This window comes from Malaclemys terrapin, chromosome 6 (genome assembly GCF_027887155.1).
Source record: "Malaclemys terrapin pileata isolate rMalTer1 chromosome 6, rMalTer1.hap1, whole genome shotgun sequence".
In the NCBI taxonomy this organism is placed as follows: domain Eukaryota; kingdom Metazoa; phylum Chordata; order Testudines; family Emydidae; genus Malaclemys; species Malaclemys terrapin.
The window spans coordinates 67,254,201-67,277,557 of NC_071510.1; the positions used below are offsets into that span (position 1 = coordinate 67,254,201).

General features: G+C 41.2%; 1 protein-coding gene across 3 annotated transcripts in view; it reads left to right on the forward strand.

Annotated features, from left to right (window-relative positions):
• Positions 1-23,357, forward strand: part of FBXL17 (F-box and leucine rich repeat protein 17) — a 480,497-nt gene that overhangs the window by 434,030 nt on the left and 23,110 nt on the right. For all 3 annotated transcript variants that reach the window (XM_054031676.1, XM_054031674.1, XM_054031675.1), the window contains one exon: positions 18,462-18,604. In XM_054031676.1, coding sequence (XP_053887651.1) covers positions 18,462-18,604 — 143 coding nt within the window. The remainder of the gene's footprint in view (positions 1-18,461; positions 18,605-23,357) is intronic.

The following is a 23,357-nucleotide window of genomic DNA, read 5'->3' on the forward strand; positions in this document are numbered from 1 at the left end:
GAAAAAAATGTACTCAGGACTGGCTTTAGACCTCAAGTCTGAAACCGTTAGTGTCTGAAGGTGAAGGGAACCTTTCCTTCTTCCCTTCTTTGTACAGTAAGTAGCATGACATATGACTCCAAGAGTGCGATCTGTGGAGACAAGATATTCAGTGAATCTCAGTTATTGGTGAGTAACCTAATTTCCTTTAGAAGTAAGCAGTACCATTTAGCTATTATTAATTTGGGAGGAAGAGTTTGATAGGGCTTCTCTTGCCTTTGTTTTGAAGAATTTGAAAGCAGTCACAAGACTTCAAGAGGCTGGGTCATGGAACCAGACAAACAGAGAGCTTAACATGGTTGTGATGCAGGCTGGTCACTAGCTGTCCAGGCCATACATTGTCATTACAAGCTGGATGACAATCCATCACTGTCTAATAACAGGCCAGTATTTATCTGAGACTGCTTTAACCCCTCCTAGCCACTTCCCAACCTGCCTCAGAGAACAGATCCACCAGTCTATATCCTGTAACTTATGTGGAACATCTGCCAAATATAATTTTAAAACCTTATCTGTTGTGCTTTGCCATCAAGAAAAGGAAACATTCTGTGTGTATTGCCACAGCATACAAAACATGTAGAAAATAAATAGCTGTCAAGGAAAGATTAAAGAGACACCATCACTGAGTTATAGTGGTGTGTGGTATAGTGGTTATATGGCAGTTTGGACTCATTTTTTACTTTACATTTTCAATATTTTATACATTCTGCTTTTCTAAATGCCAGTTTTTCTGAACACTTACAGCTTGACATTAAACTGAAGATTTTTTTCATATCTATCTTCTAATGTAGTGTGTTTATGTATATGTATACACACTCTCCCTCTCTTCAACCAGCAGACATCCTTTTCCAAAAAATGATTTTCTAGTTTAGCCTTGGGTCTTTGTTGAGCCAGTTGCCCAATATTAAGTTATAAGGTGAGTGGTCCAGTAAATTAGATTCTCAGATAAGATCACAAAGGTGAAAAACTATGTTTATATTAACTGGCAAAAGGAAATGATTTCCAGTTGACCAGCATAGCCAGATAAGCGTAACTTCTGCATTTTAGAAAAACACCATTGATTTGAATTTTGTAAAAATTTTCAACTATAAACCTTAAATATGCTTGAGTAGTGTATGCATTTAATTTTGGTTTAATAAGGGAACTGTACTTTAATTAAATACTTGAGTATTAAAACTGTTTCAATATCAATTAACAATATAAATAAATCCTGTGATCCTCACTTCAAATGCCCATTAAAAGACTGCAGGCTTTGGCTCACAGTCCATAATCTTCAAGTAACATAGCTGATAATCCTCAATCATTTTTTGTTATCAGTTTGATTTAGTTAATATTTCATTCAAGGTCAAATCTTAAGAATTAATTTAATACCTTGGTGTTAAATAGGCACCCATTTATTTTTTTTTAAAAAGCTTTCATTGAGGTATAGAAAGTATAAAAACTATTCATTGTTAGGGATAAAATTACCCCCAAAAATTCACAATTATGGATTTCTTAGTCTTTAACAGATTTATATTTTTAAAAATAGGGTAGGCTGAATACTAAATTTGGATTCAGTTAGTACAAGAATCCACTGATGCTGAGTCATGGTAGAATCAATAACAAATACTCTTTATTAACAATAAACTATAGGTGTTAATTGCTATGTCAGCCCTATCACCTTTCCATCTCAGACTCTGATTTCTACCATCTTGTCTCTCTTTATGTCTGTTTCCCTCCCTGAAGGTGCTGTCAGCCCACAAGACCTGTCATCTCTGGACAGTTAACAGTAAAATTGGCTATAGCTCTCTACTTTTGTATCCCAGATCTGTCCACGAAACAATCATTAGCAATGTTACCATACAGTGGAAGAACTTACGATTCACACAGTAATACATTTACGATTGACAAAAAAATTTGCAGTTTACCTGCTTACTGTGCACATCCTGCTTTTGATGAGTCTGTATGAAAATCTCAGAAGTATAAACTGCGTATGAAGAAGTCATTGAAGGTCCTGACAGAGCTGTGGAGTTGCCTTCCATGTTTTAACTCTTCTCCATTGGTAGAAGGAGAACTTGTTCTGTAAATGACTCATCATCATGGTAGAATAAGCTAATGAAAGGTGTTACAAAATCATGGTTGGATTATTGTTTATCTGGGATCATATTTGCTGTGCTCTGGGAATCAAATAGCATTTGATATTCTGAGACACTAAAAATACAGGCACATCACATCTTACATTTTTACAATAATTTAGCTGTCATAAAATATCATAGAATAAATGTAGACTAAATGCTCTTTCATAATATTACATTTAAAGGGCTAATCTTTAAAAAAAATTAGCAAACAATCTGTGCCCACAATATATCTTTACAATATTTACTTGCATGCACAAAATATGCATTTTGCGTGCTCAAATGTGTGTTTTATTATTAAAGTAGTCCTAAGCAAAGATTCTGCTTCTGGGCATTAGGGCAGTCTTTTAAACTCTGTGGAACATATCTGCCTTAACTTTAAAATATACTTGACACAAAAGTCTTTTTTTTTTTTACGTTTATCTTGTACTGTTGCAATCCTTGCCAACTAACTCCCCCACTCCAGCTGAGAAGAAATAAATACTTTCCACCACCTGTACCTGACAAATATGGTGGTTGTATATTCCTGTCCAAAATAAAATTCAAAATATATCACCCCGTATCTGAAGGAAGCATTAATATTCTTTCTCGCCTTATTAAAAAGAAAATGGGGGCCCTGTGTATGATCCCACAGTCTTGACTAAAGCTTCTCTTTATAGTGATAATGTTTCTGATATTCACAAAATAAAGGGTAACAATAGAGTTGTGCAAAACATTCACATTGAAATCAATCACCCAGATCAGAGAGGGTTAGAGTTCTATTGTGTTCACAAATGATTTGTGAACCTGGACTCAAGTTCCAGTTTGCACAGCTCCCTCTTTTCCCACATATGGTTGGATTGCTGCCAAACCTTACACAATGAATTCCAGGGTTTGAAATAACTTAGATATGTTTCTGTCCCTAGCATTGTCCTAACCACTGCAAATATGTACTTTATTTCTTGGTCATTGAATGCTTCCCCCAAAGTACCTCAACAAATATCTAAAAAACTCAGTCTGAAGTATCTTGCAAATCCAATACTATATATGCAATTTCTTACCTCTCTCTCTCTCTCTCTCTCTGCAGTGTAATTGTAGCTGTGTCGGCCTCAGGATATTAGAGACACAAGGTGGGGGAGGTAATATATTTTATATATATTTTATATTTTATTGGACCAACTTCTGTTGGTGAGAGAGACAAGCTGTGTGGCTTGAAAGCTCGTCTCTCTCACCAACAGAAGTTGGTCCAAGAAAAGATATTACCTCATCCACCTTGTTCTCTCTCTCTCCCCCTAGTTAGCCAGTTACTATAACTAGTTGAGTATCTATAAAGTACCTATCATATCGATAGTCCCCAAAGAATGTAGGTACTGGTAAATGGACATCTAGTTGGAATGAACTCAAGCATTGTCCTCTGTTACAGTAGTGCCATACTAAATACCCAGTAAACCTGATAAAGCTATCAGTTTTGGTGTTAATATAGCTTCTGTTGAGGAAGGATTTAGCCATATTAAAGTGCTTCCCTATAGGATCTCTCAGGAAATGGCCCTTAGTAGTGAGCATCCTGAGGAAACTGAGATTAGGCTATTGAATGCAAAGTGCACTGAAGAAATACTTAAAGAAAAACAGTATTTTTCAAGCCCTTAGGAACTAACATTTTTATTTGCATTTCCATCATGTTAATTATTGTTCAAAGAGTTCCCGAGGTGATTACACTCAGCTACTTTCATGGAGTTTTATCCCATTCATTATGCATTGCAGCTAATTAATGTTGGAAGAGTTATTATTCTAAGGAAGATAGAAATAACGTGTAACCATTCAGCTAAGAACATCTTGCATATGTACTGTAGGTGTCATTATTTGAAAGCAATTTGATGAGTCCACTGCCCACCCACTGTAATAAACTGTTTATTTCTTTTCATGGGAACATGGCTACAGTTGTTCTGTGGGGGTATCCAAGACACATCTAAAGTATTTGAAAAAAGAACAGGAGTACTTGTGGCACCTTAGAGACTAACAAATTTATGCATATGCATCCGAAGAAGTGGGCTGTAGTCCACGAAAGCTTATGCTCTAATAAATTTGTTAGTCTCTAAGGTGCCACAAGTACTCCTGTTCTTTTTGTGGATACAGACTAACACAGCTGCTACTCTGAAACCTAAAGTATTTAATAGTCTCTCAGTTGAATTGTCTGAAAGTAGTTCCTTCATTACGTTTTGAGTCTGTCTGTGATGATTCACAGTATGAAGCCCTTTTAAATTTTTTTTCATTTTTTCCTGAGTCTCAGTAGTATTCACTCTAAACGTCCATTTACACTGATTTATATGAGCAAGTGAGATCAATATAGGCTTAGTTAATCATAATTAACTTAATGGCAACATACAATATCGTTCTCGCTGGCTATCCCTCCCAGTTCAGAACTGTATATCTGGACTGAAATGGACCAAACATACGGTTAACAAACACAGAAACCTTGCTAAAGTTAATTCATGTTGAGGTTTGGAGTGATACACACTGACAAAAGCAGGAAAATTCAAAATTAAGTCTGACAGTTTGTACTTACCTTTCCTGATTGTATAAATGTGTAGTGCCACATGTAGTATGTAACTTCATTCTGTAACCTGGGACCTAAGCAACATGTAGGCACAATAGAAAACATTCAGAACAGGCTCTCAACCAGAACTTTTAATGTTATTGTCTCTTTTTGTCATGTGTAGGGAACTAAAACTTAGTTTCATATGTTAAATTCAAAAGTATTTTTTTAAAGGGAAGAATCAAAATATCAACATGCTTGGTACACTCATAGTGTGAAGTTCACTTTATAAAATGTAAATCTCTATGTTTTTTTTAAATAAGGCTTATGAAACAGAATTATTTTAAGTACCAAATTTCAAAATATGACATCAGTGTAGAAAATGCACGTGCAGTTGCATTAGGGTGTATTTAAATCAAGTATTACACTTCCAAATGGCTAATGACACTTAACTAGCCATTTAAAAGTATGAATCCTTGATTTGCATTTGCAGATTTTGTAATTTTACATGCAAATGTAGGCACATAATGGTGCATCGATCTCTGAATTCCTCTGTTTAGCCTTTTGTGCGTAATCCACAAAACACAATGTTCCTACCCTTGCTGATTATGCTACAACAGTTAACGGTGAATAGTATTCCCAGAGATGTCCTGGCATCAATGAATGTTGCTGGTGTAGAAATGTGTTTTGGCATGATTAGTCGGGTGTCAGCATAAATATAAGATGTTGCAAAATTAATGCTGTCACTGTCCAGATTTACTTCATATATACCTACCAGCCCCTTGCAATGTCCTCTTCTGAGTGCAGCTCATACCATCATGAGGGGGTCTGCTGATGATCCCACTGCACTGGAGTTACTTGCATGTCTTCACAGCATTTGCTGTCTGCCTATTCCCCAGCTCTTCTATGTGTTTAAAGGACATTGCCGGTGACCAGGTCTCTGCCTTAGGCAGCAGCTTTATGTTGTGCATATATGAAGCATGCTTGTTAGAACAACAAAGGTAGTGGGCATACTTCAGTTATATAGATTATACATTTTTGTTTTAATTTATGAACCTCGAGAGAGACTTTCTAAGCAAAATAGCTATGTTAATTTTAGCTCCATCTTAATGAAAAAGAATGACAGTTCTAGGATAGAAAAGGACAAAACTGGTGGTTATGTAAAGACACATTATTTTCCACAAAGTTAAGAGGATATTACAAATTGTGGGGAATATGAAACAAAAATTTTAAAATATTGTAGATACAAATAAGCAATTGGAGGTTCAGAATTGCCTCCCTTTGATTATCTAGTCTGTATCCTGAATTGTATAGGTTTACTCGTCATTCTCATTTCCTCTGATTTAATTTTTTTTGTAATATGTAATAATGGTGTCTCAGTCACATCTCTTGGTGATGTATTCCATTTCCTATAATCGCTTCTACTGTTAAGACTATTTTCCTAACGTTAAGCTTAAACATTTATTTCCTGTGCTTCAAGCTATTGCTCTTTTTTCTACCATCATCTGAAACTGAATACTTTATTTCGTTTATTTACATTGAAATCTGGAAGGTCTCTATAGACTGTATTTATATATCTCCTGACTCTTCTCTTTCTAGATATATGTACTATATATTATTTACCAAAAAAAAAAAAAAAAAGCTACATTAATGCAGTGTTGTTTACACTGCAAAGTCAAGCACTGAAAGTTAGGAAATACCAGAGGTAAGTTGCCCTTACTTTCTTATTTTCGCTCTTTTGTGCATACATGCCAAAGAATGTTTAAGATTTTGGGCAACACATCATATGCAGTGTGTGGCACGCTGAAACAAAGTATTACATGCACAATGCTAGTATAATATCTAGGGATTTTGGCAGCAGGCCAGAACAGGTGTTAGTGGGAAATTATGATTTTCAGCAGGTCAGAACTAAGCCAAATCTAACGGATTTTCATGGGCCAAGCAAAAGGCACCTCCTTCACCCAGGAGTATCACCTTTCCAATTTAAAAGTCCTGCTACAAACTATGGAGGTCTTTGCAGCTTTTTTTTTTTTTTTTTTTTTGTAATTTTAAAAAATGATCTAAATACTTTTCATAGCAGAAAGCATTATCATGAAGATTGTGAATTAGGCAATGTCACTCCAGAGCTATGCATATTTTCACTTTGTCATTTTAGTTTTATATGTAATCCTGTGTATCTGTTTAGTTTTCAGCTTTTTTTCCCCTCCAATTTGCATTGCATGGCAAGCTCCTATTTAATTTGCTATATACTAGGATCCCTATCTCTTTCTCAGACGTGCTACTTTAGAGCCTGATCTAAAACCTATTAACCTCAATGGGAGTCTTTCCATTAACTTCAGTGGACTTTGGTTCAGACCCTTATTCCCTCTTACTAGCTGTATGACTTTACAAGTTTAGTAATGAATCTCATCCAGTTGCATGCATCTCACTTTTCCAGTCTTTCCCATATCATTTTGCAGGAAGACCAAGTATGAAGGAAATCAAGTATAAAGTGACTTGAACTACTAAAAAAAAAAATGCAATCTCTCATTAAAAACAGCCACAGAGGATTAGAGGATTGTACTGATGCAAATGTTGTACCTATATTTTTTAAAGGCTGTAGTGGTGATCCTGGGAATTATACACCAGTAAACTTAACATCTGTACCTAGATAATTGGTTGAAATTATAATTAAAAGCGAAATAACAAAACACAAGGAAGATAATGATATGATCAGGTTTACCTAATATGGGTTTTGCAAAATAAAATCATGTCTCATTAATTAACAATTTACCAAGGATTGTAGTGGATTCGCCATCACTGAGAATTGTTAAATCAAGATTGGTTGTTTTTCTAAAATATATGCTCTAGGAATTATTTTGGGGAAGTTCTATGGCCTGTGTTATACAGGAGGTCAGGTTAGATGATTGCAATGCTCCCTTCTGGCCGGGGAATCTAGAAATCTATAATCTATGTGTATTCTTTGAATATATCAATTAAATAGGAGATAAATGAATATATCGATAAAGTAGTAGATAAGCCAGTTGACATAATTTATTTAGACTTCCAAAAGCCCTTTGACCGTCCCACACCAAAGGCTACTAAAGAAGTTAAATAATTACAGGCTGTGAGGCAAAGTATTGTCATGGATGAAAAACTGGCTAGGAGACAGAAAACAAAGAGTAGAATTAGTTAGTTTTCATCACGGCAAAAGGTAAACAAACGAATACCTCCAGGTTCCAACTAAATTCAGTATTGTTTATTATATTAATAATCTGGAATGGGGGATGAATAGTGAGGTAGCAAAATTTGCTGATGGCACAAACGTATTTAGGAAGTTGGAACTAAGAGGATGGTCAGGAACATCAGAGAGATCTCAACAAGCTGGATGAAATAATGCACATTAGAAAATATAATGTAATGAATGTAATATAATGTAATGAAAATGTAAACTACTCATGCACCTTGCAGAGTTCAAAATTAACTGTATCAATTCAGGAAAGAAGCTGGATAAGTACCAACTTTGAACTTTGAAATCATTGAACTGTCACTATAGACAATTCAATGAAGAACTCTATTCAGGGTGCACTGTGGACAAAAACACAAATTAGGAGTTAAAATGTATAAGAAATGAGATAGAGAATAATAATACTGAAGATATTATGATACCCTTATATGAATCCGTGGTGTGGCCTCATCTGAAATACTACATGCAGTACTGGTCACCCTATCTCTAAAAAGATAGGGGTTTCAGAGAAGGGTGACAAGAATGAGCAAGTGCATGGAAAAATTCTTATATGAAGGGAGACTGGAAAAATTGGAATTCTGTACTTTAGAAAGGATTCATAGATTCATAGATTGTAGGACTGGAAGGGACCTCGAGAGGTCATCGAGTCCAGTCCCCTGCCCGCATGGCAGGACCAAATACTGCCTAGACCATCCCTAATAGACATTTATCTAACCTACTCTTAAATATCTCCAGAGACGGAGATTCCACAACCTAATAAGGAGACTAATAAGAACACAATAAAAGGAGATAAGATAATGAATAGCATAGAGAAGATAGATCAGAAAATTCTGTTCTCTCTGTCTCATAACATAAGGGGACATTCAAAGAAATTAAAAGGTGGATCTGCTGTAGAGTTCTTACACCTTCCTTTGAAACCTCTGGCACTGGCCTCTGTTGGAGACAAGATACTGGATGAGATGGATCACAGAACTGATCCAGTATGGCAGTTGCTATGTTCCTAAGACATTTTTCATTCTATATACAGCATTGCACAGATGGCTAGCTTTATATTTTATGTGTTTGTATATAAGAGTTCCCTTTTCTTTGAGACATTATAGTTTTTTGCTAGATATATCATGGCCTTTGTTAGATACAGGATGCCAGATGAGGTGCACCAATGGTCTGACCTAGAATAACACATCCTACTGTATGTTCCAGTGTTATTTCTACCCTCTTGTATATTTATCACCTAGGGTTACCATACTTAACAAATAAAAAAAGAGGACCCTCCATGGGGTCCTGGCCCCACCCATTTCCCACCCCAGCCCCGCCCCAACTCCGCCCCTTCCCCGCCCCAACTCCACCCTAACTCTGCCCCCACCTCCCTCCCACTCCCAGCCACGTGGAAAGGGCTGCCCGAGCGCTACCGGCTTCACGGTTTGCCAGGCAGCCCCCCGACCCTGCGCCCCCGGCCGGCGCTTCCCCAACGCGGCGGGAGCCCGGGAGGGGAAGCACCCAGCCGGGGGCGCAGAGTCTGGAGGCTGCCCGGCAAACCGTGAAGCCGGTAGCGCTTGGGCTTCGGGCAGCCCCCTTGCCTCCGGACCCTGCGTCCCCAGCCGGGCACTTCCCCTCCCGGGCTCCGGCAGCGCAGGGTCCGGAGGCATGGGGGCTGCCCGAAGCCGGTAGCGCTCGGGCAGCCCGGCTCTTAAACAGAACCGAAGAGTCAGGGGAGGAGCAGAGCCTGAGTCATCTGAAACAGGCCAGCTGCGGGTGTTTAAGGGAATGCAGTGGATATTGTATATTTGGTTTTCAGTATATAGAACATAATATTTCTAAAATAGCTGGATAAATACGAATTGGATGCAAATGCCATAAGCAATTATTACAAAATGGCTGATAAAAATAAAAGAATCATTAATTGTAAGACATTAAAATGGGGAACAATCTCCAGTGGGAGTTCTGCGGGACTTTGTATTAAGACCCAAAATATTTAACAGTTTAGTAAAGTAACAGAGGAAGACATTTGACTGATTCAATTTGCAGAACACATGAAAATATGACGGGTGATAATAGGGTTACCATACGTCTGGTTTTTTCCGGACATGTCCGGCTTTTCGGCAATCAAACCCCCGTCCGGGGGGAATTGCCAAAAAGCTGAACATGTCCGGGAAAATGCCGGCCGGGCACTTCCCCTCCCGCGACCGGAGGCTCTGCTCCTTCCCTGACTCTTCGGCTCTGTTTAAGAGCCGGGCTGCCCGAGCGCTACTGGCTTCGGGCAGCCCCCATGCCTCCGGATCCTGTGTCCCCGGCCGGGCACTTCCCCTCCCGGGCTCCGGCGGCGCAGGGTCCGGAGGTATGGGGGCTGCCCGAAGCCCGTAGCGCTCGGCTCTTAAACAGAGCTGAAAAGACGGGGAGGACCAGAGCCGCTGCGGCCGGAGGCTCTGCTCCACCCATGACTCTTCAGCTCTGTTTAAGAGCCGAGCTGCCCCAGCGCTACCGGCTCAGGCAGCCCCCGTGCCTCTGGACACTGCGCCACCGGAGCCCGGGAGGGGAAGTGCCCGGCCGGCGGCTGGGGTCCGGAGGCAAGGGGGCTGCCTGAAGCCCATAGCGCTCGGGCAGCTCGGCTCTTAAACAGAGCCGAAGAGTCAGGGGAGGAGCAGAGCAGCCGCGGGAGGGGAAGTGCCCGGCCGGCATTTTTCCGGACATGTTCGGCTTTTTGGCAATTCCCCCCGGACGGGGGTTTGATTGCCAAAAAGCCGGACATATCCGGGAAAAAACGGACGTATGGTAACCCTATTATCACCCATCATATTTTCATGTGTTCTGCAAATTGAATCAGTCAAATGTCTTCCTCCGTTACTTTACTAAACTGTTAAATATTGTGGGTCTTAATACAAAGTCCTGCAGAACTCCCACTGGAGATTGTTCCCCATTTTAAGGTCTTACAATTAATGATTCTTTTATTTTTATCAGCCATTTTGTAATAATTGCTTATGGCATTTGCATCCAATTCGTATTTATCCAGCTATTTTAGAAATATTATGTTCTATATACTGAAAACCAAATATACAATATCCACTGCATTCCCTTAAACACCCGCAGCTGGCCTGTGTCAGATGACTCAGGCTTTTGGGGCTCTGGCTGAAGGGCTGTAAAACTGCAGTGTAGATGTTTGGGCTTGGGCTGGAGCCTAGACTCTGGGATCCTGGGAGTGGGAAGGGTCCCAGAGCCAGGGCTGCAGCCCGAACCTGAGTATCTACACTACAGTTTTACAGCCCTGCAGTCTCCTGTGAGCCTGAGTCAGATGACATGGGCCAATCACAGATCTTTAACTGCAGTGTAGAGATACTCTCAGTGCTCCTGTGGACAGTGCCAGGAGTTTGAGGTGCAAGATAAGCGTGGGGCCATGACCTGTTCTCTCTGCACCAACTAGTAGAGTTGGCCAGGCACAAATCAGAGTATGCTGCGCCCAGATGAAAACTGTATTACTTGGTGCAGCAAATGTGCTGGTGCTGCCTGAGAACTCCAGCCAGTCAGACATTTTCATGAAGACTCTGGCTGTTGCTCACGGCCTCTCTTCACCCCCTCCAGTGCTCCTGGGGACACCCAGGTTAAGATGTAATCCTCGACATTATGTCAAAATAAGCCATAAAACTGTTTGGCATAAGTTATTTACTCTTGATAAAACTGTGTTGTTTGTTGATTATTACCCAATATTTATATATTGGCTACATTATTTTATCTTCAAATATTTTGCTCATAAGAGATATCAAGGTAATTGGCTGATAGCTACTGATCTCCCCTTCCATATTTCTTGGAGATATTAGCTCTTTTCTAGTCCCCTGGATCTCCTTCTGATTCTGATAGAAACTGAAGGTTATTTTACCTAACATAAGGTATCCTAAGTAGACAGAATATTTTTCTAATACAATTAACTAGATACATTTTTCTTTGTTTTAAAGGTGTATAAATACTGTATCCTTTCCAAACAGATTTTTAATCAAAATTACTGCATTCCCACTGGTTGAGTGATTTGTCACCTAGTTTCCAAGCAAAGGTCAAAATATGCATTCAGATAAAGGGAATTTAACCAGATTTGCTAAACTCCTAGAGAAAATAGACTTGCTCTAGGGAAACAGTCTCTCTTCCTTTTCATTTCCTCAAGGCATCATATTAGATTGGTTTCCTAGTGTGGTCATGCCCCTATATTCCTTTTGCATTTGATTGCAGTCCCATACTTCATTCTCAAGAAATGTTGCCCACAGTCACAAATGCACAAAGATATAACAATAAAATTATCACAGGAGACCTCGAGCAGCCTGAGGCAGGTGAGGCCCACAGAAAATACAAAACATACATATTTTATTAAAAAGCAGGTTTCCCACCCAAAAAGAGATGGTATAGCATTCCATTATAAAAATATTTCCAGGTGGACAAAAGTTTGATTATCTATCTGTCTTGTCTTTCTATCTGCCTACCTATCTACTCACCCACCCTTTATCACCATATTTTATGAGCTCATTCTAAATATTAAACACTGGAAATAACAATACTAATCTCTCTCTTTCTGTTTTCCTTCCTAGGTTGTGGGGGAAATGGTAAAATTCATTTTTTTAAATGTTTTATTGTGTGTGAATTGTGGGAAAAACAAGTTGAAGAGATGAGTTTTCATTTAGTTATGAGTGGTGAAACCCATGGTCATTTTTTTTATTTCATAGGAGTTACTCATGCTTAAAGGGAAGCATATGCTTAAGTTGTGTGCTGGATCAGGGCTTTAGTGAGCTCCGCAGTCGAGGTTCAGTTCCTGTGAAAGTTCTGGCTCCTGAGTTCATCAGCCTCCCTATTAGTCAACTGGTCAGTGATTCCACTGAAATGTAGCTGTCGTGGGAGATCATAACCCCAGAAGGAGAAGAGATCTCTCATGTAGCTAGGACCATAGTAGCCATGGAGGGCTTTGACTATCAGGACAGAGGACTTGAATTGGACTCTTTATTCTTTGGAAAGCTAGTGCAGAGGGTGAAATAGTGGTGTGGTATGCTCACAGTGACCTATATTGATTAGCGGAAGGGCTGCTGTGTTTTGTACCAATTAGAGCTTTTTCACAGTGTTCAGATTTGTTTATAGATATGAGTTGCAATAATTAAGCCTGGATGTCACATATCCTTAGGTTACTGGTGGTAAGTCTATATCTGGTAGATTCAGAAGCAATCTTTAGTCTAGTCATGGACAACCTTCAAACCTGCCAATGTGTACAGGAGCAACTGAAATATTATAAGAGGTCTTATTATAATTTTTTCACACATTCACAAGACCAAAAACACCTTACTAGCTGGTTTACTTTGTAGAGTGACCAAAGCAGCAGACCACTCACATAGAGATTTCTACAACACCTGTGTGCTGTCAAGAAAAGCAGTTAAAATTTTCTGAGACTCGTAGACAGGTTATGGGTATAACAAGTGGTTCTTTGCACAGTATGGATCAATTAGGCCACATGGGGTTTGGTTGGCAAGCTGCAGCCTGCCACATCTATGTAGGTTATCACAGCAGTTCAGTGCAAGTCTCGGAGGATAAGGATCCTGCAGGCAAAGCCTTTTTAATTGAACTTTTGCACATGACATCCAGTTTTGGTCCAGAGGGCCAAATTCTGTTGTCCTTGGCCTTATTTAGACAAAGTACCTGCAGTCAGTGAGGAATTTTGCCTGAGCAATGACTTTAGGGTTACAATGGGCGCATTTTTAGAAGCTGAAAATAAATAAAATTATATTTTCTGAAGGACTGAAAGATGCATTGTTCAGGAGTACTATGCTCCACTAATAGTTAATCATAAGGGAAGGTTCTTTTTTCATATATAAGCTAATGTTTTTTCTATATTAAATGTATATTCAGTGTTTCCTGCATATTTATAATACATGCATGCAACATAGCTAAGCTATTTTTATCCTTTTAATTGGTGAACATGTTAGTATATGGTAAACTTAAAATCCACTTCAACTGCAGAAAGGCATCCCTTTTACTAAGCTGTGTACTTCACCGGTGAATAGAGTTTATTTTAAGATCAAGGAATTACTTAATTTTCTGAATGATATTCCACAGATGAGTGGAAATGCAATATCACAAAACATTATATGTAGTATCAGTTTATTGCATTGAAATCTGTGTAATTTATCTGCATAGTTTATATCATTCTACTTTTAATTTAATAGAATAGAAACTGACGGTGAAAAAGATCTTTCAAATCCTCTTGTCTGATCCTTGCCAGTACAACATTGTTCTCTGTAATCTCTCCAGAGCTTTGTCCACTCACTTTTTAAATGACTCAAGGAAAGAGACTTCTACAACTTCCCCTGGGAGAATATTCCACAGTCCAGCAGATCTGACTTTTATGAAATTTTCTTAATATTCAATCTACATTTTCCTTTGCTCATTTTTCATCCTATTTTATCTAGTTATTTCCCCCTGGGCCATCTTGAAAAAATCCTCACTCTTCTTTGTTCTTAAGCCCTTCAATTGCTTGTAGATGGTTATCACAAACCCTTTAAGAGTACATTAGCCAAGCTATACATACTGTAAATAAAATGTAATGGCAAGTACCATAAGAAGAAAACCATTACCTGGTATGATTTAGTGGAAAGATTGGTTTCTACTTGATATCTAAGCCTTTAATGAGCTTAAAATTTTAAATTCTTATCTTTTTAAAGGCTTAATGATGAATTGGATCTAATAAACCAACATGAAGTTGTTTTAAATGAATGTATATATATTTATAGTGTTATGGTTTTCTTTGGTCAATCATGACCAATATTTGAAGACATCTTTCTCAAATCCTGTCCTGTTGCTGGCTAATGTGGTGCTTGTTGCATATACAATGTGTAGCTCCGCGTGTTCCTGCATCTCCTAGGGGGAGGGAAGGCCAGGGGTCTCTGCACGCTGCTCCCGCCCCAAGCGCTGCTCCACAGCTTCCATTGGCCAGGAACTGCAGCCAATGGGAGCTGCGGGGGCGGGGCCTGCAGGCGCCGGCAGCACACGGACCCCCCCTGGCCCTACCGCCTAGGAGTTGCAGGGACATGCCAGTGGGAGCCAGGGAGCCCCCCACCCCGAGGTAAGCACTGCCCAGCACCCCAATCCTCTTCCCCTAGCCCTGAGCCCCCTCCCGCACACCCAAACTGCTGGTGCTGCTGGCCCAGGGGCTGCCTGAGCCAGCACTGGCCACTGCAGAAGTCACAGAAAGTCACAGAATCCGTGACTTCTGTGACCTCCATGACAGACACGCAGCCTTAATTATAATATTGCAAAATTTGGCAGGGAGAATCAAGGACAGATGTAGTACCTGAAATGACATGTAACTCGTTTTTTGAAAATGATTAGATTTCAAATTGACAATGTTCTTTTTGTCTTATTGATATTCATTCTATAGGGTTTTAAACCAACCTATAGAATTTCCTAGAGAAATATATCCTTCCTATAATTTTTTTTAGATTGGTTTAAAAATTCGGTAGAAAATTTATAATTCTCTGTTCTGTTTTCATATGGATGACACATAAAAGGACTGTGTAGAGGAGAAATGCAACAAAGCTATATACTCTCCTACCACCACATCACTTGCTATTAGCTACTCTGTGTTAGCAGTACATTTTTTACTCCTGGGGGAATTCTGCGCCAAAAAATTTAAAATTCTGCAAAATTCTGCAAATTTTATTTATCAAAATAATACTATATAATCACACCAGTTTCAATTATTTTGGTAATTTATTTCAAAATACCTGTCACAAGTATGTCTGTAACAATACATACAAACGCAAAAATTCCCCCAGGAGTAGAGAGTTAAAGAACCCCTACAACAACCCAGTTCCTGCTTCTCTGCCCCCTCCACTCCAGAGCCCAGCTTGGGGGAAGGGGGGGCAGACACTTACACCCCCTTTCCCTGAAAGACACCCCCTTCCCCTGCCCAGAGCTCAGCAGCACCCCTCCCCAAGCCCAGACCCCGACACGACCCCCACGAGCCCAGCTGATGGGTACCCCCCCCCAGCCCAGACAATGATAGACCCAGGGATCCAGAGGAAGAAACAGCTTGATGCTGGGAACTGGGCTTGCACAGTTTCCTGCATGCTGCCACCTCCATCCCTCAGGGCGTGCTAGGAATGGCAACTGCTGGGAACCCTCCAATTGCCTCCCCCTTCCCCCGGCCTTGTCTTCTATTTGCGAACTGGGCTCTGTCAGGTCCAGTGGCCCCTGGTGGCAGGCAACATCTCTGCAGCCAATTTCTGTGGGGGAAAAAAGAAATTCTGCGCACACAACATTAATTTCTGCAAAATTCTGCATTGCGCAGTGGCACAGAATTCCCCCAGGTGTAATTTTTGGAGATGATAGAGAAACAGAAGGAATGGCCCCTGGGGAATGTTCAGAATAGAACTGGAGTGCTGATGCTCTACATCACATGTGCGCATGAAACTATGTCTTAATGTATGCAACAAATTGCAGAATAAATTAATGATGCCAGTTACAGGATTAAATTAAGCAGCTTTTCTCACAGCTGGTTAGCCAGTTTTCGGGGTCTTGACAGGTTGTTTCCATTAGGAGGAGACAGAGTCAGGATTTCTGTGACACAATCCTGTTTATTTACAAAGAATATATAAAAAGGCCTGTTACCATTCACACAGTAGGAATCAAACAAGAAAGTTTCCTTTCTCAGTATTCCAAAGCCGCCTCATCCGGCACTCTCTTCAAAAAGCTCTTTCTCTTAACTTAATATCAGTGTCATACTGCAAGAGGGCTGTCCTTGGCTTCCTGCTGTCTTCTTCATTGTTTCTGTGGTGTTTCTGGCTGCATCTGCTCATACACACACTCAACTCCACCAAAACGATACCCAGCCTTCTACATTTGCGTTTAACCCTCAATAAAACAGCTCTGCCCACATAGTACAGCTCTTGACCAGTCTTGCATATGGCCTGTGTTTTGGGCAGTGGTTTCTATTGTTTCCGCTATTTGACTCCAAAAGGAGCTTCACTCCTTACATTTATCTTTAATGAAGGACAACTGTTACACCCATCAGCTTCACAAGGTTTCCCCAGCATAACATACTATAGCATTTCCACACACACTGGGAGAGAACAGGACAATGGCAGCATGGCATCGGAAATAACCAAGCTGCTAGTTTTGGGGTTAGAGATGCTGGGAGGATGATCAAGGCAGACAGGCTACGCATAAATATAGTAAGGCCTGCAAGATATGGCCTTGTTTTGCCCATTCAGCCCCAGATTCTTCACACTGGCTAGAACACGCTCCTGCCCATTACATATTTGCCCCGCTTCTGCAATGCAAGAGAGAAAATATGCTGCAACGGTTGTGAAGTTTGGTAAATAAGAATGTTCACCATTAAGAATGTTATCTGGGAGAAGCTGATATGTCCATAGGAAGTATAGCAAGAAACTTACTTCACAGTTTATAACAATGGACACAACTGTAATTCCTTTCCCAAAAAAATGTAGCTATTACTATGTGATTTTGTATTAAGTTTTAAAAGATCCATATTTCAAAACAAGCAGAAGTCATGAATAACAATAAATCTGAGACATGGCATGAGTAACAAAAAATTTTCACATTTTTTTTTATTTTTATTAAAAATTGACACTGACAAGACAATTTTAAGGTGCAGCAAACTTCTGTTGTTACAGCATCAGTACAAGCTATGAAAAGCAACAGTAGTGTACTATAGAGTATATTGTTATAGAAAACTTTATGCACATTGAACAACATCCGCTACCTGTGGTTTTTAAAAAATATTATTTGTTTTCATGTCAGAAAATACCCTATTATTCTCTGAATATTCCTGTAGTAATTGTTTATCAGGTTGGCAACCCTGTAGCAGAGTGTTTGCTCATAAAAGGAATATAATCTCAGTTGTTCTTGCAGGAGAGTCAGGTGGAATTGTCTCGTATTCTATAGTTATTTCACAGATGGATTGATCCTTCAGAAAATCAATTGAAGGAGTCCATACAGTATACAGTTCTGCTAACAGATCTCTAGAAACATCTAATGTCTTATCTAGTGGGATAATTTATCTTGTAGCACTTTGACAATAGATAATACAAATAACTGTAAATTTATTTGTTTGTTTGTGGTTTAGAGGGGAAATGCTCCAATAACTGAAACTGAATTGAGTTACACTGATCATTTTTAACATTACATTATTTGTTTTCTGTAAATAATTCAGAGAAAGAGTTCTAATTAATTGTACGTAATTCACAATAAGACATTTTCTTTCTTTCACTAGAATATACTTTTAAATATTAAATTCATATTTTTAATTCTTAATTTGGAAATATACAGGTTGTTATGTAGAAGTGAAGTATTAATTTAGAAAATGTTTATCAGAAGGAAAACATTATGCAGATGAGCAGAGAAAGCTATGTGCTGTACAGCATATTTCTAAGGGATATTTTAAACTTAGCTCCCAGGAAAAATTATGAAAAATTCTCTAGGACGAGTTTTGTTCCAATTGCATTATTTCGAGTGTGTGCATGTGTGTATTTAAACTAGTTCCTCCATGTCTGCTATTAACTTCTGTACTTTGTCTTTCGTATTTTTACAGCCCTGATAGCCATTGGACGATACAGCATGACAATAGAGACAGTGGATGTTGGATGGTGTAAAGAAATTACAGACCAGGGAGCCACCCAAATTGCACAAAGCAGCAAGTCTCTCAGATATTTAGGGCTGATGAGATGCGATAAGGTAAGCAGCTTCTGTGTAAAATGGGTATAGGCTTCTGAGTATATGTATGGAATGTATGAGACAGACTTTTCTATTTTTTCCTATAAAAATATCTTTCTTCTTCGAATGATTGCACATGTCCATTCCCATGTAGGTGTGTGCACCTTATGCACAGTTGTTGGAGAACATTTTCCCTCAGCAGTACCCATTGGGCTGGCTTAAGCACACTCTGCCACTAGGCACCACTGTGTGCCAGCGTAAGAGGGCAAGCCACCTCCAGTCCCCCTTAGTTCCTTCTTACCACTAGTGATGGTTGATGGAGCACTTGCAGTCTGGCTAGCACAAGTTTATTTCTCTCACTCGTTGTATATTGTCTGTTTCTTGTTTAGTACGTAGTTAGATATAATGTACAGTTACTGTTAGGTTTTAGTTGTTAGGACACTGTAGCGTGGTGATTACCCGCTCCTGCCCTTCGGGGCTTAAAACAGCCCAGGAGAGGGCTGTGGCTGGGACAAGAAGCCTGGGCTGATTGGGGAAAGTAGGCTCAGCTGTGGCCATGCCCCAGTCAGGCCCAGCTGGCCCCTATAAGAGGCTGTGAGCCAGGGCCCAGTCAGTCTCCCTCTGCCTGTAGAGGGAGAAGGGCCTGGCTGCAAGGTGCCAAGCAAGGAACCTAGATTGGAGCAGGGCTGGGGAAGGGCCAGAGGAGCTGGGAGCTCCGGCCTGGAAAGCCCCAGGCTGCAGGCCTGACGACAGGCCAAATAGGTGCAGGGCTGCAGGGGCAGCCTATGGGTAGGCAGAGGCAGCAGGTCCAAACCCCTTTGCCTGTGATCAGTGGTTTACATTGCAGTCCGCCCCATGAGCAGGGGGCTAGATGGGGACTGGCAGTAGCCTAACACTGAGACGAAGTGGGGATAGTGGGTGGGGGTTCCCCTGGGAGGGGGAGACCCAGAACTGTGGGGTTACTGCCAGGCGGCAGCATCCCAGATAACAGGGCACCGAGGTCCTGGGAGGGACACGGGGCCAGCGGTAAGGAGGATCACCAGCCTGCAGGGGGCGCTCCAGAGGTGGATGAGCTAATTCCCGAGGATGACCAGCAGGAGGCGCCGCAGGGGTGAGTCACTTACAGTAACTTTTGGACCAAATTTAATTTTTGAGCCTGGAACTGGAGCCATGCCTTGCTCTCTGGGGTTCAAGTCCTGCCAGTCATGTGCCAGACTGGTGCCGATCAGTGACCCATACCCCATCTGCCTGAAATTTGTGTCGTTTGCAGAAGATTTAAGCCTTACTCAAAAAAAGACAGAGCAGCGAAACTTAAGTGTCTCCTTATGGAGGCGGCACATCTCCATCAGAGCCATTCGGTCCAGAGTATACTCCAAGTGCAGCACCATGACTGCAGAGTGCCCCTACTGAGATGTCTTCAGCATCATGCTCTGTGCGTCTGGTACCAAAGAAGAGATACAGATCTGCCAAGGACATGGTATCTTGTCCAGGAAGACCTTTGGTACCAAGGCCAGCTAAAAGCAAGATCTCTGGGAGCGACTCTGAGAGGAAGCGGAGCACTCCTTTGCTGCAAAGAGTCCGTCGACTCTGGGACCTATGCCAGGTCCACCAAGGCCACCCCCTGAAATTTCTATTCATCAGACCCAAGATCCCATCCCAGTACAGATGATGCCGGGAGCATACGCTGCTACCAGAAAATTACTTAACCTCTCAGTACCTATGTCCCTGGCAATGCAAAAAGTGTTCCAGCTGGTACCAATAACTGTAGGACCTATGCCAGCTCTGCAAGAGCATATGGTACTGATCCCACTTCTGGTACCTGGGAGGCTGGTACACTCCAGGGGCAAGTCACCATTAATGCCCCTGGTACCGCTATCTATAGGTTTGGCTTACCTGTCTCCTGTCAACATGGGTTCTGCTCCCCCATTATCGCAGGACTCAGTCATCTTTGTCAGATACAGAAGTGGGGCCTGTTTTGTCCTGTACTAGCTGGAAAGTTTACCCTCCATGAGAGCCCTGTGGTCCATGGATATTCCAGCAGTCCCAACATTGGGCACATCACAAGGGTCAACTGCTTGTGCAACCATGGGGCCTACCATCAACATGTTAATGGCCATTATGGACATCATGGGGTTTCCCTCTCCCTGTTAGGACCTCTCCTCACCTGTCTGAGTTGACTTCATTGAGGTTTCACCGAGATCATTGGCATTACAGACAATGTTCTCCGATGCATGGTACCAGTACTGGCACCGAGCAACTGGAAGTTGCTCAGACAGCTCCTCCACCACAAGAGGCAGATCAGCCATTGCCTCAGCGGCTTCTTCCTCATCAGAAGATGAGGCTGTAGAGATCGTGAGCAATTCTTCACCACCAGAGGATAACAAAGCTCACCAAGAACTGCTTAAAGGGTTAGCCTTGGTTTTAGACATTCAAGTGACAGAAGTCTGTGAAAAATCTTGTAGATAATGGATATTTTAGCTTTTGCAGGACCCTCCAGAGTGGTGCTTCTGATTAATGAAGCAATTTTGGAACCAGTTAAAATGCTTTGACAGACCCAGTATTCCCACCTGCCTATGGCAAAATGGGCAGAGAGGAGATACTGTGTCCCTTCTAAGGGCTTCAAACACCTCTACTCTCACCCAACCACAGACCCTTTGGTGATGGCAGCAACTAATGAGTGGGAGAGGCAGGCGTTGGTGCCAAGTATTGGTGCCAGTGAGTAAGGAATCAATGAGGCTGAACCTGTTTGGTTGTAAACTTTATTCAACAGGAGGTCTACAATTAAGAATTGCTAAACAGCAAGCTCCCTTAAGTCACTACAACTTTACCTTGTGGGAAAACTTTATGAAGTTTAAAGACTGGCTACCAGAGGACTCCAGGCAGTTCATTCTCATGATAGAGGAGGGTAAGCGGGTGGCAAGGACAGCTCTTCAGGATAGTTTGAATGCGATGGACTCAGCAGCTTGTTCCATGGCATCTGTTATCTCTGTGAGGAGGTGTTTGTGTCTGCAAACTCCTTCCTAAAGTACAGCAGACCATCCAGGCTTTGCCATTTGAGGGGCCATCCCTCCTTTTGGAAAAGATGGACGGCAGGCTGCATAGCCTAAAAGATTTCAGGTTAACACTAAAGTCCTTTGGAATTTACATACCAGCAATGAAGAGGAAGCAATTCCAGCTCCAACAGGCTCACAGATATCAGAGCTTTATACCTCTGTCCCAAGACCTGCCAAGGAAAAAGGGGTATCATCTGTGACTGCAGGGTCCTCTCGACCAACAGCCCAGTCTAAACATGCATTTTGACAGGCTTATCGAGGGCAGCACACCACTAAATTGAATGTGTCCTACCCATACCTTCGTCAGTCATCTATCCCACTTCTTCTGTGCTTGGACTCGCATCGCATCAGATTGCTGAGTCTTAAGCACTGTGGATTTGGAGTATTCCCTTCAATTTTTTTCTATTCCCCCTTCTAACTCGCCTTCCCATCTCTCTTCAGGTACCACTCTCACAAAACCATTCTTCAGCAGGAGATTCAATCTCTCCATCTAGTGGGAGCAATAGAAGAAGTTACTTTATTCTTCAGAGCAAAGAATTTTTATTCCAACAATTTCCTCATTCCCAAAGCAAAAGGCAGTCTTGGACCTATTTTAAATCTAAGAGAGTTAAACAAGTACCTGAATAAATTAAGTTCTGCCTGGTTATCCTGACTTTCATAATTCCTTCCCTGGAACAGGGCGACTGGGGTGATGCTCTCAACTTTCAAGGACACTTACTTCCATATAGAGATCTGTCCAGAGCACCACAATTCCTCAGGTTCATAGCAAATGGAAAACATTACCAGGTCACAGTGCTTTCATTCAACCTATCAGCATCCTCTCACATTTTCACAAAGTGTATGGTGCCAGTAGCAGTGTATCTGCAAAGATAGGGAATCCACGTGTTCCCTTATCTGGATGACTGGTTGGTGAGGAGCCGGTGACACTGTCAAGTGCTGTCCAGCAGAGCCATCATTGAATCTACCTTCAGTGCCCTGGGTCTGTTAGTCAAGACAAATCAATTGTAAAACCTGTTCAAAGAGTTTATTGGAGCACTCCTGGAGACTATGCAAACCAGAGCATTTCTGCCCCAAGCAAGGTTTCAAACACTCCAAGACCTGATACTGAAAGCACATTCCATTACTACAGTGCACACTTGCCTCAGACTTCTGGGTAACATGGACGCACATCCCTACGTGGTGTGACATGTTAGACTATGCCTCAGTAGGCTTCGGGTATGTCTAGCATCAGTTTATATCGTCATCGTCTAGACAGAGTGATTCATGTTCCAGAGGTAATTTTGTCCTCTCTGGACTGGTGGACAGGCCCTTGGAATGTTTGTGTGAGTGTTCCCTTTGTTTCTCCTCAGCCAAATCTCATTTTGGTCACAGATGCCTCATCCCTAGGTGGGGGCACACATCGGAATTCTACAAACCTGATTCTTGCAGGATCTGACACATAAACATCAGAGAGCTATGTGTTATCTGGTAAGAAGGAACTGAGGGAGGATGTGGTCGGCTCCTTTCTCTTATACCAGCATGCAGTGATGTGTGGTGGTAGAGGGCACTCAAGCCGCCCCGATGGGTACAGCTGAGAGGAAAAGTTCTCTGACATCTGTGCACAAGGCCATCACGCACCTACAATGGAATGGATATTACACACAACTCAACAACAGCTATGGAAAGATAGGTAACCTTTTTTGTCTTTCATTGTTATGGTGATAACTCTTGTAGCATGTTGT